This window comes from Capricornis sumatraensis, chromosome 3 (assembly GCF_032405125.1).
Source record: "Capricornis sumatraensis isolate serow.1 chromosome 3, serow.2, whole genome shotgun sequence".
In the NCBI taxonomy this organism is placed as follows: Eukaryota; Metazoa; Chordata; class Mammalia; order Artiodactyla; family Bovidae; genus Capricornis; species Capricornis sumatraensis.
In genome coordinates, this window is record NC_091071.1 from 166,871,382 (window position 1) to 166,885,666 (window position 14,285).

General features: G+C 39.0%; 1 protein-coding gene across 9 annotated transcripts in view; it reads left to right on the forward strand.

Annotated features, from left to right (window-relative positions):
* Window positions 1-645: 645 nt before the first annotated feature.
* PUM1 (pumilio RNA binding family member 1) overlaps window positions 646-14,285 on the forward strand; it is a 124,356-nt gene continuing 110,716 nt past the window's right edge. For all 9 annotated transcript variants that reach the window (XM_068969001.1, XM_068969004.1, XM_068969007.1 and 6 more), the window contains exons 1-2: window positions 646-730; window positions 4,762-5,135. In XM_068969001.1, the coding sequence (XP_068825102.1) occupies window positions 4,773-5,135 (363 nt within the window). In that variant the 5' untranslated portion in view covers window positions 646-730; window positions 4,762-4,772. The remainder of the gene's footprint in view (window positions 731-4,761; window positions 5,136-14,285) is intronic.

Here is a 14,285-nt window from a genome sequence, read left to right on the forward strand (position 1 = left end):
ATCAGGCCTGTTTACCAGTCTCAGGCACTGTACTAATCATTTCACATTATTAAATGGACTACTAAACCACATTATTCACTAATCCTCAGGGCAATGCTGTTAAGTAGCAATTTTCATTTTCCTCTGAATTTTTCAAGTGGGGCAACGTAGGCAGGAAGATTAAATAATGCTAGAGCCAGAAAGCTGCGGCAACGGAGTTTGAACCCAGCACCTCTCGGGCCAGTCTTGGAGTAAGCGTCCATTAACCCTGGAGGCCGTTATAATCTGGAGGCGAAGTTGGGAGGGCGCCGGGGCGGATGGCGCCGCGGCTGAGGTCACTGCTCTGACCCCTCGGGCCCAGGTCCGTGAGGTGCTGGACCAAGATCCGCGCACCCTGGGCGCTCCAGTGTCTGCCCGCGGGACTCCGCCTTCTGTCCGCGGCGGCGACGCATGTTTGCCTTGCGGTAGGGAACTCGCGCGCGCAGCGGTTGTGTTGCCAGCGAGTTTCCCAAGTTCACACAGGCCCCGGGTTGGCATGGCAACCAGGCAACCTGTTCCAGAGCAGCCTGCCTTCTCCGCACATGCAGCTGCCACCGCCGGAGCCGGGGCCCGAGCCTATCCCATGATGCACCGCGCCAGCCCAGTCCCCAGTGGGCCGCCATGTTGTCGGAGTGAAAGGTAAGGGGGAGCGAGAGCGCCGGAGAGAGAAGATCGGGGGGCTGAAATCCATCTTCATCCTACCGCTCCGCCCGTGAGTATCCGCACCCCGCTAGCCCCAAACGCTGCTCCGGACCCCCAGCGAGCAGATTGTCCCTTTGTATTGGTGTTTGAGAGCAGTTGCGGGGAGGAGAAGGGCTTTGGAAAAGCCGCCGGGGCCCTGGCTGAGGCTTCTCACTCGCTGTTCCTCGTTCATGTTTTGGAGTCAGCAGCAAGGCCCCTATTGTTATCAAAGGAGGGAGGGGGTGGGGAGCGGGGTCGAAGCGAGGAAAATGCTGGGGGTTTAGGCCCGGGCCCTGGGCATAGACGTGCCTCTACATTTCTGCTTGGCCCTGTGGGGGCCCCTGAAGATTGATGTTGCCATTCGGGTTGCTTTTTTGATGGGTTTGCGAAGCCCGAGTCTTGTGTGTGGCCGTGAAGTGTAATTCTGTACCACCCTGGATTTCTTCGACTTCTTGAGCTTCCGTGCCTGCGCCGAAGCAGGAGGAACAATAAATCGCTTTAGAAGCAGCCATAGCCCTTGTCTGCAGGCGAAATCCACCATGGGGGAACTTTGCGAGCCTTAAATGTGGAGAAGTAGGCGATCAGGAAGTTTCAGATCGCTTTTTAGGCTCCTGAGTACTTGTGGCCTTTTGTTTCCGTGAGAGCTTGTTTTTGGTGGGTTCTTCCTCTTTGAGCCTGTCTGTATTGGTGCGTGTCTGTCTTAACTCAAAGAGGGGTTCGTGCATCTGTAGTAGATAAACAGATACACAATAACTAGATAGTTTTAGTCCTCACGGACGTTCTTGGTAAACATAAATCGTTTGTTAATACTTGTCAGTACCACTCCCACGTCTAGTGAGGAATACGCTCGCGTAACTCTCCTCCACCCCCCGCCATATGCCCCCTCCCCCACAACATTACCAGGAAAGGTTTTATCCTTCCCATAACTTGATACGTTGTTACTCTTCGTTGTCCACTTGAGAAAACACTGTTCTTAGTTGTCTGTAACAGTTCGTTCACTTCCTACTCTGCCAGAGATTAAGAATGGGGTTTTATGAAGCTTTTTTTTTTGGGGGGGGGGTTTCTATTTTTAAAGTCTGTTACTTCTGAAACCGTAGGTTTGTAGTTTTAGCCTTTTGTTTATGAAGAACATATCAAGACTCACCGAAACAGAGGTGGCTCCCAGTGCAGTTTTAGTAAGCAAAATAAACATTTCGACCCATTGCTAGTTTTAACTTTACAAAAAACACTTTTGGGAGCTCTTGATTCTTTATCTGGAGTTTTGAGAAATACACACTGGATTTTGAACTCTTCCTTTTGTCTTAGCCCTAAATGGATTCGTTTTGTTCAAGGCCACAGCTTTTTGAAGTTGTGTTTGAAGTTTAGTTTGGGTTGAGATGAACTGCTTTAAAATAAATTTATGACCACAGATTTTTTTTTTTCCCCAGTATGGTAAAAATAAACACCTTTTAAACCACAAAGCATTTTGTAAATAAAAGGTGAGCGGGGGATAGATTAGATCATGTTCCTTTGTTTGAAATAAAACCTGTTAGTGATATTAAAAACAAGACTAAAGAAAAATAACAACTTTGGTGAAAAGTTTGAAAACTATGGAAGAGTAACTAGAATTCAGTACTTTTAAAAGTTGCTTAAAAATACTTATTTTTATAATGTATCATTTGGGGAAAAAAGTCACATTTCAAGTGCTTCACATAACTTTTTAGTGGGTTTGAGAGTTCTTTAAAATGCATCAGCAATTTAAATGTTTTTTAGTATTTAAGTGACTGATTTCTTAATTTTTATGCTGATAGGTGCCGAGATATTTCAGAACTACCCAAGACACTTGTTAATTGGTTAGGTATTTGCTCAGTTTCAAAATGTCCCTTCTGCCAGGTTTTCTCTCGTTTGAGAAACTGCCTTGCCTCATTAGGTAAAGCAGGAAGTCTCAGGGCATACAGATAGCTTTACAAAAGCCAATTGTTTTGTTTGAACATTTTTCATAGGAACTCTCCCACTGCTCCCCCATACCATTGCCTTGATAGAATGAAGTTGTGGTCGGTGTATTTCAATGGTGAATACCTTTTTCATATGTAAGTTCTTCTTTAGATAAGTATTATGGCAAATCTTATTTCAGAGAAGATTGTATTTGCTATTTTAGGAATCTTCTTAGGGGCTGGAGCTCCATTGCTTTAACTGGTGGTGACTAAATTCCCAAGGCCTCAGCATGTGACTTCAAATTTACTAAAAACTTTTATATGTATTATTTTGATTAAAAAGCATTTGTAAGTCATGAAGGATTTCTTCCATTTTCTAGATGAGGAAACAGGCTCAGGGAAGTTGTAGTTTAGTGGTAAAATTTTAGTTTTGGGACTGCTGGTTAGCTCTACAACACAGACTACTAGACTAGTCCCTTGTGGAATAGAATGGGACTGGCTACTGTTTACTAATGAGAGGGCAGGGAGTTCTTTTAAAAATCAAAGAGAAAGGCATTAGGCTGGTTAGGACTGTGCTAGTACCGATGGTAAACTATGACTTTCTGATTTTCGTGTTTAAGCGTAAACATGACTTGATAAAAGCAGATAGTGCAGTCTAGAAAGCAGGATTACTCCTGTTAAGGTTCTGATGGATTGGAATTATTAACTGAAACTATGCATTTCCAAATTCGGCTTTGAAAAATATTATAAATTCCTTTGTGTCTTTTAAAACATGAATTGTGAGAAGCAAATGCTTCTTTATCAAGATGTGTATCCTATAAAGAGAAGTAATTTAAAAGATTTCTTATAAATCTTGTGAGTCTGTTTATGAATTGTCACAGAAGGGCTAAAGGGAGATATGCCATTTGTAATGGACTGTTAGGTTGATAGCCTTGAAATTAGATTCTAGTGGCTGTGGACAGGTGTGTTCTAGTTGGTAACATAATTATTTTGAAGCACTTATTTTTTTTTTAAGCACGTGTAGGCTGACAACTTGTATGCTTTGTACAAGTGTAATTGTTGATTTTAAGAAAACTTGAAAGTGGTGTTTTATAGTAACATTTTGGAGGTTTTTGTTTGATCCTTCTGGAGAAGAATAGCAGATGCAAGTGAGAAATAGTACCTGTTTTGGTTTACTGGGGTGTGGTAGCAAGGGGTTTATAGTTGTTTTGGATGTGTACAGATTTGGATTTGAATCCCTACAGCTCAGTAGATGAATGGCCTTGGGCACATCACATAACTTTTCCTCTATACCTTAGTGTTTTTATCTGTAAAACAGGAATGCCTAGGAAATGTCTGCAATATATTTGCCATACAGTTATTATTTTGAAGCATTTCTTTTTTTTTTTTTACAGTGAGACTTTCTATACAAGGGGAGTGAATTTAGTTTGTCTCTGTAGGAGTCAGAATATTAGTAGAAAGATGATGTGATTACAGTTATAGTTGTAAGTTATTGGTAAAAAAATAGAGTTTATCTGTCCCATGTGCATTAACTGAAAAGTTTCAGGCTAAGAACATTATTCTGTTGCAGTCCTTACTTAGTCAGGGGGTCTTTTTTTTTTCAGAGAGCATCCTACGAATACGTCGGACATTTTAAAGGATCCTTTCAAGTTTCGACATTCTGAGTCATTGCTAATTATATATGGGGTTTGGATTTTTGTTTGGTTTATTAATGTATGTCTGCTCCAGCTGTAAAGGGATATTTTGTAAAACTCTTATTCATTTTAAAAAGTATCCACCACAGTTGGCTTAAGGTGTAAATAAGTTGGGTAGAAGAGTTGTTAATTAAAGTCTAATTCCATACTGTTAACCTTTGGTACCAACATAAGTTTCCCTGAAGTTGCCATGTTGAGTCCTGATCTCGATTTCTTGTCAGAGTGCCTGTCACCTACTATAGTTATTTCCATACACACACGCTCAGCAACTTCAAAACAGAGGTTTCAGTTTAGAGAATTGTGTATATGTCATGAAACATTTAGCTGCTTGGTAGAAATTATTTTAGATGATACATCGCAAAAGCCAAGGGGCTCACATTTTTGTCTTGGTGCATATATCGAGTTATGTTTTAAGAAATGCAAATTGTAAACATTTGTAACCTGTTTGTCCTTAGGTGTTGGTGGAATGAGCGTTGCATGTGTCTTGAAGAGAAAAGCAGTGCTTTGGCAGGACTCTTTCAGCCCCCACCTGAAACATCACCCTCAAGAACCAGCTAATCCCAACATGCCTGTTGTTTTGACATCTGGAACAGGGTCGCAAGCGCAGCCACAACCAGCTGCAAATCAGGCTCTTGCAGCTGGGACACACTCCAGCCCTGTCCCAGGATCCATAGGAGTTGCAGGCCGTTCCCAGGACGACGCTATGGTGGACTACTTCTTTCAGAGGCAGCATGGTGAGCAGCTTGGGGGAGGAGGAAGTGGTGGAGGCGGCTATAATAATAGCAAACATCGATGGCCTACTGGGGATAACATTCATGCAGAACATCAGGTAAAAAAAGTTCACTATTTCAGCTTTGAAACTCTTTATATAATCACTGTCCACTTAGGATATCTGCTTTCAGTGAATGTCTTTAAAAAAGCCTAAATTGCTAATGATTTCATTTGGTCTAAACTAAGCAGTCACTTGTTTTAAAGGATGATTGTTGTAATGTTGTCACTGAGTCGTTTATCGTTCTGGTGGTACTAAAGAGCAAATGACCAATTCATTAAAAAAGAAAAAAAGACTTAAGCTTGTTCTAATGTATACATTCCTTTTCTAAGTATACTTTTTAAACAAAGAATACTTTTTTCATCTTAACATATAATCTTTTAAGATCTATTTGAGCTGTTTATAGGCTAAATACATACTTTAGAGCCATTCCTGTTGGGTATTGGTGACTTTTGTGTTTAAAACGTTATAGTTGAAAGTAGAAGGAAGTTGATAAAAAAAAAAATCAGCTGCTTAAGTGAAATTTGACATGGAACTGATATATCTTATGTTGTGTGTTAGAAAGGAGTGGTTGCAGCTTTTAGGTTTTTACCATTTTTGTCCTCTTGTAAATGCTTGTTTCATTTGGTTAATTTTAACGTTCTTACTAACCCAAAACTATAGCTGGAATCACAGCATATTTTACTGAGAAGAGAGTTTAGCCTGAAAGGTGTTTCCTAACTTGATAGTGATGAAAGGGTTAGAATGTTTTCATCTGGTTATTCTTTGGAATAGGGTATAGGTTGAATTTGCATAAGTTTTATTTTATTTTGCCAATATCTGAGTACTGACTAGCAGAAAGAATTGATGTCTCTCATGAGGGGTTCTCATGCTTCTGTTCTTCAGAAATAAATCAGGCACAAGCACACTCAGTCGTGCTTCCCCTTGACCTTTCCAGACAGCTGGTGTACCACAGTTCTTTACCGTAGTAGAGATGAGGAGGTGGAATCTTGTTAGCTAACAAGTTATTAGCGTGTTGATCGCAGAGCTTTGAACAGTCATCAGTATCAGTGCCACTTCATTAACATCTATTATTTGTAGGTGAGCAACACTAAGAAATGTGAGGTGCAGGGAGCTGCTTCTTGGGCACTTAGGGCATTCTTATTATGTATCTATTATTTAGAATACTTTGTTTCCAGTTTGCTTAAAGTCTCAGAGGTGGAGATCAAATTTTATTCATCTCAATGTCCTAGTTCCTAGTTCCTAGAATTTGGCATATGATAGAGTTTCAGAAGAAAGTTATTGAGTGCATGAGGCCCTAATTCTATGGCCTTAAAGCTGGGGGAAAAAGGACATTGTCACAAAAATAAGGACATTGAGTGCCAGGCTAAGATTTAATTCAGTAGGCAGCAGGGGTTTTAGCCTGTTTGTATGGAGTAGTTTTTATTCAGTGGTGTTTTGGGAAGGTTGAGTTGGTAGTAAGAGATTGGAGTGGGTAAGAGCTGAGACTAGATTACTACTCTGATAGCCCTGGTGTGAGCAGTGGAAAGGTGGGATAGGACTGAGAAATGCATAGAATTTGGTGATTGAATTTGGAAGTTTAGGTCCTTGGGAAAATGGAGTAATAGAGGAAAAGGAATATAGAGGGGAATCTGGTTTGGGGACAAGGTAATTAAGTTCCGTAGAACACATGTTGAATTTGAGATGTAGGTAGCTGTGTGTGTAGGGTGAAACCAAGGTAGGAGGTGGTTAATTTGGATGGTATATGTCTAGGGATCTGTCTAGGGAGCAAAAGTGGAATGCCTGTAATTCTTGCCTTGTTTGGTTAAACATTATTTAAAAATCATGACCATTGGTTTTTAGAGTATATGTTATAATTTATATTATAAATCTGTAAAATCTTGTGTTGGCTTTCCTCACGATGGATGGATAAAAACTGAAAGAAGAATCAAGGTGCTTGGTTTGTACTTTGCTAGGTGGGCAAGTCAAACTGTGGGTCAGCCCTTGGCAGAGTTTCAAGATCTAAAATCTGGCTGTGGCGGGGGAGGGGGAAACCCTACTTGTGCTATGCTGTGAAGACATACTCTGGAGTCTAGTGCTGAGCCCTATTTTATCCAGGTCAGTTAGCAAATCAGTGTTCATGTTAAATGGCAAAACCTGTTCCACACCTAGGGGGGCCTAAACCAGTGACTCAACTTGGACTTGGCATTTATCATCCACAGTTCTGTTGGTCTGGATATAATGAACAGCATCAGGGAACTGCATTAGGTAGCTGCTGTGTTGCGGTGTGGACCACCTACACATTACCTCTCCTGTGGTCAGAGTTACTATAACTTGGTGGTTTTGGTCTTGACTGAGTGAGGGGAGACCATAAAGTAAAGCAGTGAGTCTCAGAGCTTAGCTGTTCCGCTAGAAATACATGGCAATATATAGTGACCACTTGGACAAGAAGCAGTGATGAGTGTAATAGAATTGAAGAGTTGAGGCGTAGCTCTGTTTCAGAGAATTGCTGCCCTCCGTGTCTGATCTGTCAGGTGGAACTGCAAAAGAAGTTGAGAATCTTATGTTTTAGGCACTGGACTAAATATTTCCTGTATTTAATCCTCAGAACAATCTTATGAAGGAGGTAAAATCCTTTATTGAGAAGCTTAGTTCCCAGGTAGACTCTGGTTTTGAAATCAGGTCTTTGATCCTAATGCCCATGCTCTTTCTGTATTTCCGCCTCGCTGGGAATATTTCTAGTCCTAGAACCTAAACCAAACCAGAGGAACGCATTCTAAGATCAAAGAACTACTTGGCCGTAATTTTTAGAGATAAATTTGATGACAAGGAGATGAATACAAATAATGTTGGCTTCCCTCCCCTCCCCCCATCGGTGATGCTAAAGTATTTTTTTTTAACTACTTACATATGTATATTCTAGGTAGAAATTGTAGGAAAGTCTCTGTTGAGACAGAGTGACTCAATATAAAGTGATTCTGCTTCTAGCACATTCTGCAGTTCCAGTGGGCCATTACTGTTTGTGGGCCTATTTCCCCTTCTTCTTCTTTTTTTTTTTTTTAAGACTTTTTGCATAACGGAACAAAGTTTAAGATCAGATTGGCAGAATGCTTTCATCAGTGAGCTGGTGAAGTAAAGAATATCACAGGCTCTGATGCCACCAGCAGTATTGGAGGGAAGTGCCAGCTATTGGGCCAGGTATTTTATTTTATATCCATTTCTCTTATTATTACTCCCATTTATGAGCAGTCACTTTTTTATACTTAATCTTTTTTTAACCTTTGAAATTAGGGTTTTTTTGCTTTATGTAGAAATTCTTTTAGTGTCTGGGTTCTATCTTTTTTTCTTTTTTTTTGTCCATGCCACTTGGCATGTGGGATCTTAGTTCCCTGACCAGGGATCAAACCTGTGTCCCTTGGAGTAGAACCACAGAGTCCTAACCACTGGACCACCGGGGAATTGCCCTGAGTTCCATCTTTTAATGATGCCCTTTTTAACTTGTGCCTAAATACATGTGACTTTAAAAAAATATTTAAGTTTTTTTTTAACTGTGAAACTTGGTTATTAGCATGATGTCCCTTTAAATAAAAGTTTAAAACCATAGCAGCTTGAGAACTTGTGTTAAGGTAATATGGAGTACTTTAAAAATCTTGCAAGCTGAGATATTTAAAATTAAATTTAGGAACTGTAATATTTTGAGGTGAAGAATGGTATTCAGATTTGTTTATATGTTTATTTTAAAAAGTTGTGTGTAAACTCTTTATTATGTTCTTTCTGTATTTGTCTTTTTTCTTAAGAATATAAACATAGTAAATATCACTCTTTTTTTTTGATATTTCTGATTTTTAAATTTTGGCTGCACTGGATCTTCTTTGTGGTGCGTGGGCTCAGTTGCCCTATAGTATGTGGGATCGCAGTTACCTGCACTGGTATCAAACTCGCCTTCCCCGCATTGCAGGGCAGATTCTTAACCACTGGATCATCAGGGCAGTCCCTAGTATCCCTTATTTTAATACATAATATTATTGTATTTGGTATAGTTAGAAACTTCAAAGCCCTCATTTTTGGGTCTTATTGAGGTCTTTGGTGGGGAGTGAGGGAAAGAAGTACCAGGAATTTTTTTTTCTTTTTTGACCTATAAAATTTACTCATAGTAAACAAGACAGTGGGTATGGATCAAGATGTTATAAAATACTAGAGAGAATTCCCTGATGGTCCAGTGGTTAGGACTCGGCACTTTTAGTGTTGGGCCAAAGTTCAGTTCCTGGTTGGGGAGCTAAGATCCTGCAAGCTGCCTGGGCATTGCCAACAAAACCAAAAAATCCCATGAAAACACATCTCGCTAAGTAAATAATACTATTTAAAAGTGTTGCCTGTAAAAATTTGCATACTTATTTTAATAATAATTTTTATAACCAGATCTGTCTTTCCTTAATAGTATTAAAGGTTTCATCATTCAAAGCCCAGCCCTTAAGTCTGACTTTTTGTAATTATTTTATTCTCTCTTGTGAAATCTGTTTTCTCTGTAAACTGTTGTGAGATAAAGTGGGTGATGAAATAGGGAAAAAATTTTTAAGGTCGATCAATTGAACTGTGGCCTCTGTACTGGATTTTAAGGGGGCAGAGATAGGTAGAAAGCTCTGCTTTTTGAGAAAGGAAATTTAGAGGACAACTCAAGTTTTCTTACTTTTGTTAGTAATCTTTTGGCACTGGGATGTGTCAGTATCCACCCACCATAGATTGGCAGCTGTGGGAGATAATTCTAGATAGCCAAACAGAATTCAGTGGCTGAATCTTGTGGGAGATAATTCTAGGTAGCCAGGCAGAATTCAGTGGATAAATCTTCTCGTTGACTCTGTACCAACTCCCCCCACTTTTTTTTCACTTGGTATTGCCATTTTCTGGTTGTATCCTGACATCCATCCCATTAATCTCCAGTGGCTGTGAGCTAATCCTTACACTATATAATTAATAAATACTATGTTAAATTGGGAGGGGCCCAAGTATTCTGATACTGGGAGCCTCCTCATTATCTGCGTATCCTTTTCTGTTGTCCCTGCTCTTTGACTTTGTTAGACCATGTGTCTCTTGTCTTTCTGGGTAGATGGCTTAGATGCCTCAGCATTTGGGCCATTGGCACTTAGTTAACATACGTTAAAGTTGCTTTCATATTTTTCAGTGTTTTCTTTTTCACTTGTACTCTTGGAGCCTTTTTCATTATATTTGGAGTTCACAGAGACTGAAAACATTTTATATATGGTCGAAAGGCTCATCAGCGGGCTTTCTTTGACTGTAACTTCAAGAATTATTTTCCAGTGTTAAGGATTAGATTCCAGTGTACAAAAAGTATACATTCAGATTCCCTTCTCTAATGCCGTGTGGTACTTGATTGTATGTGCCTCCTAGGTGGCACCTTATAGAAGTTTATATCTTTGTTTTGTTTCAAAAGGTTTTTGTTGTGGAATTAGGGGGAAAAAATAGGTGGTAATGAGACGTTGTTGTTGTTTAATTTTTTAGTGGTGTCTGACTCTTGCAATCCCATGGACTGCAGCACACCAGGCCTCTGTCCTTCACTATCTCCTGGAGCTTGCTCAAACGCATGTCCATTGAATCAATGATGCCATCCAACCATCTCATCCTCTGTTGTCCCCTTCTCCTGCTTTCAGTCTTTCCCAACATCAGGGGCTTTTCCAGTGAGTCAGCTCTTCGCATCAGGTGTCCTAAGTATTGGAGGTTCACTTTCATCATCAGTCCTTCCAGTGAATATTCAGGGTTGATTTCCTTTAAGATTGACTGGTTTGATCTCCTTGCAGTCCAGGGGACTCTCAAGAGTCTTCTCTAGCACCAGTTTGAAAGCATCAGTTAGTTGGCATTCAGCCTTCTTTATGGTCCAACTCTCATATCTGTACTTGACTAGGTATATGAGATGTAGCAGTGGGAAAATAGGGCTATGTTAGGAAGATAAAGGAGGTAAATGTAGAATCTAGAAATACACAACAAAGTGGTGGGTTACAGAATTTGCTGTGGGTGCTCTTGTGGTCAAAGAAAAGAGGGAAATGGGATGAATCAGGAGATTCTTAGTAAGAGAAAAACAGTTACTTAGGAAGAGCTGTGTTTCAGATTTCAGTTTGGTTGTGGCTGAAGTGCTTTGTAAACCATGAAGTGATATAATAATGATATTGTTTTTCATTGCACCTCTCTGTATTTGGAGAAGATACACACATCTTTTGTGCAAGTATCCATTTTCTCTTGGGCAACAGCATTTGCTTAATACTTTGTATATAGGCTGAGCCTGAGTACAGAATTATGCTTCTGGTATTTTGGAAAGAATACTTAAAAAATTCTAGCTGTTGCTTAGAATCTATTCACTTTTGGGAAATGGCTTAACACTCACAGAGGAACATAGGACAATGCCAATAAAGTAAGTGCTGAGAATAGGGTAAGAGGTTTCTTTTTTTGCCACTTTATTTTTTTAATTGAAGGATATTGCTTTACAGAATTTTGTGGTTTTCTGTCATACCTCAACAAGAGTCAGTGATAGGTATACCCATGTCCCCTCCCTCCGAGGGTGAGTTGTTGTTGTTGAGGGATTTCTGATCCCTTCTTCCCTAATTTTCACATTCACGTTCTGTCTCTTCTAGATGTAGATAAAGAGCTGTAAATGGGAGTGTGGTTTCAGCTTAGGAGAATGCCTCTCTACCTTTTTGCTCCCTACTGTGAATATTGTGAGAAGTGATGGTCAGTGATTGGCAATAGGTTGGGTGAATTTAATATTTGGGAATTTGATTGAAGAACTTAGGCTGAAGGCTAAACATGGCATTGGCGATAAAACCTGAAGTTGAAGAGGAATGTTCACGTTTTTTTCTCTAATATTTTTTGAGAATTGTTTTTCAGTTGCCATATTAATAATTTCAGAAGATTCAGCAGATTCAAATTTGTCTTTTTTTTCCTTCTTCAGTAAGTGTTCTTTTATGTTTAAAGTATCTTGGTGTTTTTGAAAATCACATTAGGAAAACTTTTAGATTTGTGGAATTTGGGGGCCCTAACAATTTTTTATAATTGCTTTATTGGTATATAATTCATCCATTTAAACTGTGCAATTCGGTCGTTTTTAGTATATTCACAGAGTTGTGCAGCCATCACCACAATCAGTTTTAGAACATTTTCATTATCCCTTATGGTCACTCTAGCCTTAAGCACCCACCAGTCTACTGTCTGTATCTATGCATTTGTCTCTTCTGGACATTTCATATAGTAAATGAAGTCATCCGATATGTGGCCCTTTGTGACTGGCTTCGCATAATTTAGCACTTACGTAATTTCTAAGTGATTTTTTTTTCTTAAATTTTTTTGTGGCTGCTCTGTGTGGCACCGAGGATCTTAGTTCCCTGAGCAATGTTCGAACCTGTGGCCCCTGCATTGGGAGTGCAGAGCCTTAACCACTGGATTGCCTGCATAATGTTTTAAAGGTTCACCTATCTTGTAGCATGGATCAGTACCTCATTGCTTTTTACTGCTGAATAATAGTCTGTTACATAATAGATATATATACCGTATTTTGTTGATCCATTTATTAGTAGACAGACCTTTGGGTTTCTACGTTTTGGCTATTAGGACAGTCCTGCTTCTAACATTCGTGTACAAGTTTCTGTCGATAAATGCTTTCGGTTCTTTTGGGTGCCTAATAAGTTCTAAAGGCACAAAAGTCTAATATACAGACAGGTGTCTTCACTGATGCCAGTGCTTTTTAGAAATAGAGTTTGGAGGTTAGTTTATCTACAACTTTATACCGTGGATTTGGAATTTTTCCAAGTGACAAGTTTTACTGGAGTTAACGACAACTTTCTTCTTTATCTATGAAGAAAGTATTTTCAGGTTAACAGCATAAATAAACTTGTTTACAACCCTGGGAAGCAGAATGCTTAAATTAGAAAGAGCAGGTGTTTTTAGAGAGCCCTGCTCTCTAGATGTTATTAATATACAGTTAATTGATCTGCTAATGACAAATAATTTTTCTCTATTAAAGAAAGTTACCCTAAGGTCTTTTATTAAGGGAATGGTTCATTGACTTAATTCTGGTTATTGTATGTGTTTAAAAGCACTATATCTGTTGTTAATTTAAAAAATGATCTTTATAATTTGCTAAGAATTTATTGATTCAGATTGTTTGTTTTCTCCACAATTGGACATATTAGGAAGATGCTACTTATACAGGTCAGAAGCCTGATAGTAAAATACAAAACAGTGAAATTAATATATCATTCTTTCTCTAGAGAAATTTATAGTTTCATGAAGGGAGGAAGGAATTTCTCTTTCTTCAGAGAAATTCATAGTTTCATGAAGGGAGTAAGCACCATATCTGTTGTTAATTAAAAAAATGTTCTTTATAATTTACTAAGAATTTATTGATTCAGATTGTTCATTTTCCCCATAATTGGACACATGAGGAAGATACTACTTATACAGGTCAGAAGGCTTATAGTAAAGTACAAAACAGTGAAATTAATATATCATTCTTTCTTCAGAGAATGAAGGGGAGGAAGGAAGGGAGGAAGGAATTGTTGGTTTCTGTATTGAAATGAGTGTTAAGATGGGGCTCTTGGGTGTTTGGGTGACAAAAACAAACCAAGTGAGAATAATTTGATAGTAGATACGGTTCCTTCACTTACTTATTATCTAGAAAATAGGCCTTAAGTTGTATATATCCATTGAGAGTGACATAGGTGGAAAAAGGATTGGGAGGAAATATGGGAAAATACTAATTTTATTTATGTGGGTGGAAATTCTAGGTAATTTGGTTTCGTCTTGTACGTTTTTAATTTTCACAAAATTTCAAACTCTGAATTTCTTTTTTGGCCTTGCTCTGTGGATTGTAGGATCTTAGTTCCCCAACCAAGGATTGAACCTAGGCCCACAGCTGTAAAAGTGCCTAGTCCTAACCACTGGGCTGCCAGGGAACTTAGACCCTGAAATTTTTGTATTTTAAAAAGAGGAAAAGGACAAATTTCAAACCTTTTGTTAAGAGTTTGGTTTACCTTACTGACTGAAAACCGAATTGGTGAATTGATACGTTTCCAGTGGAATTTTGGTGTTGGAAAAGATATTAGAAACCATTTAACTTTTTTCCCCCATCAGTGCAGTGGTTTCCTTTACATTAATTATCTCTGTTTTAATTAAAAAGAAGTTAGTGAGTGTGATGTGCTGAGGTTGTTAGGATAGATTGAGTGTATC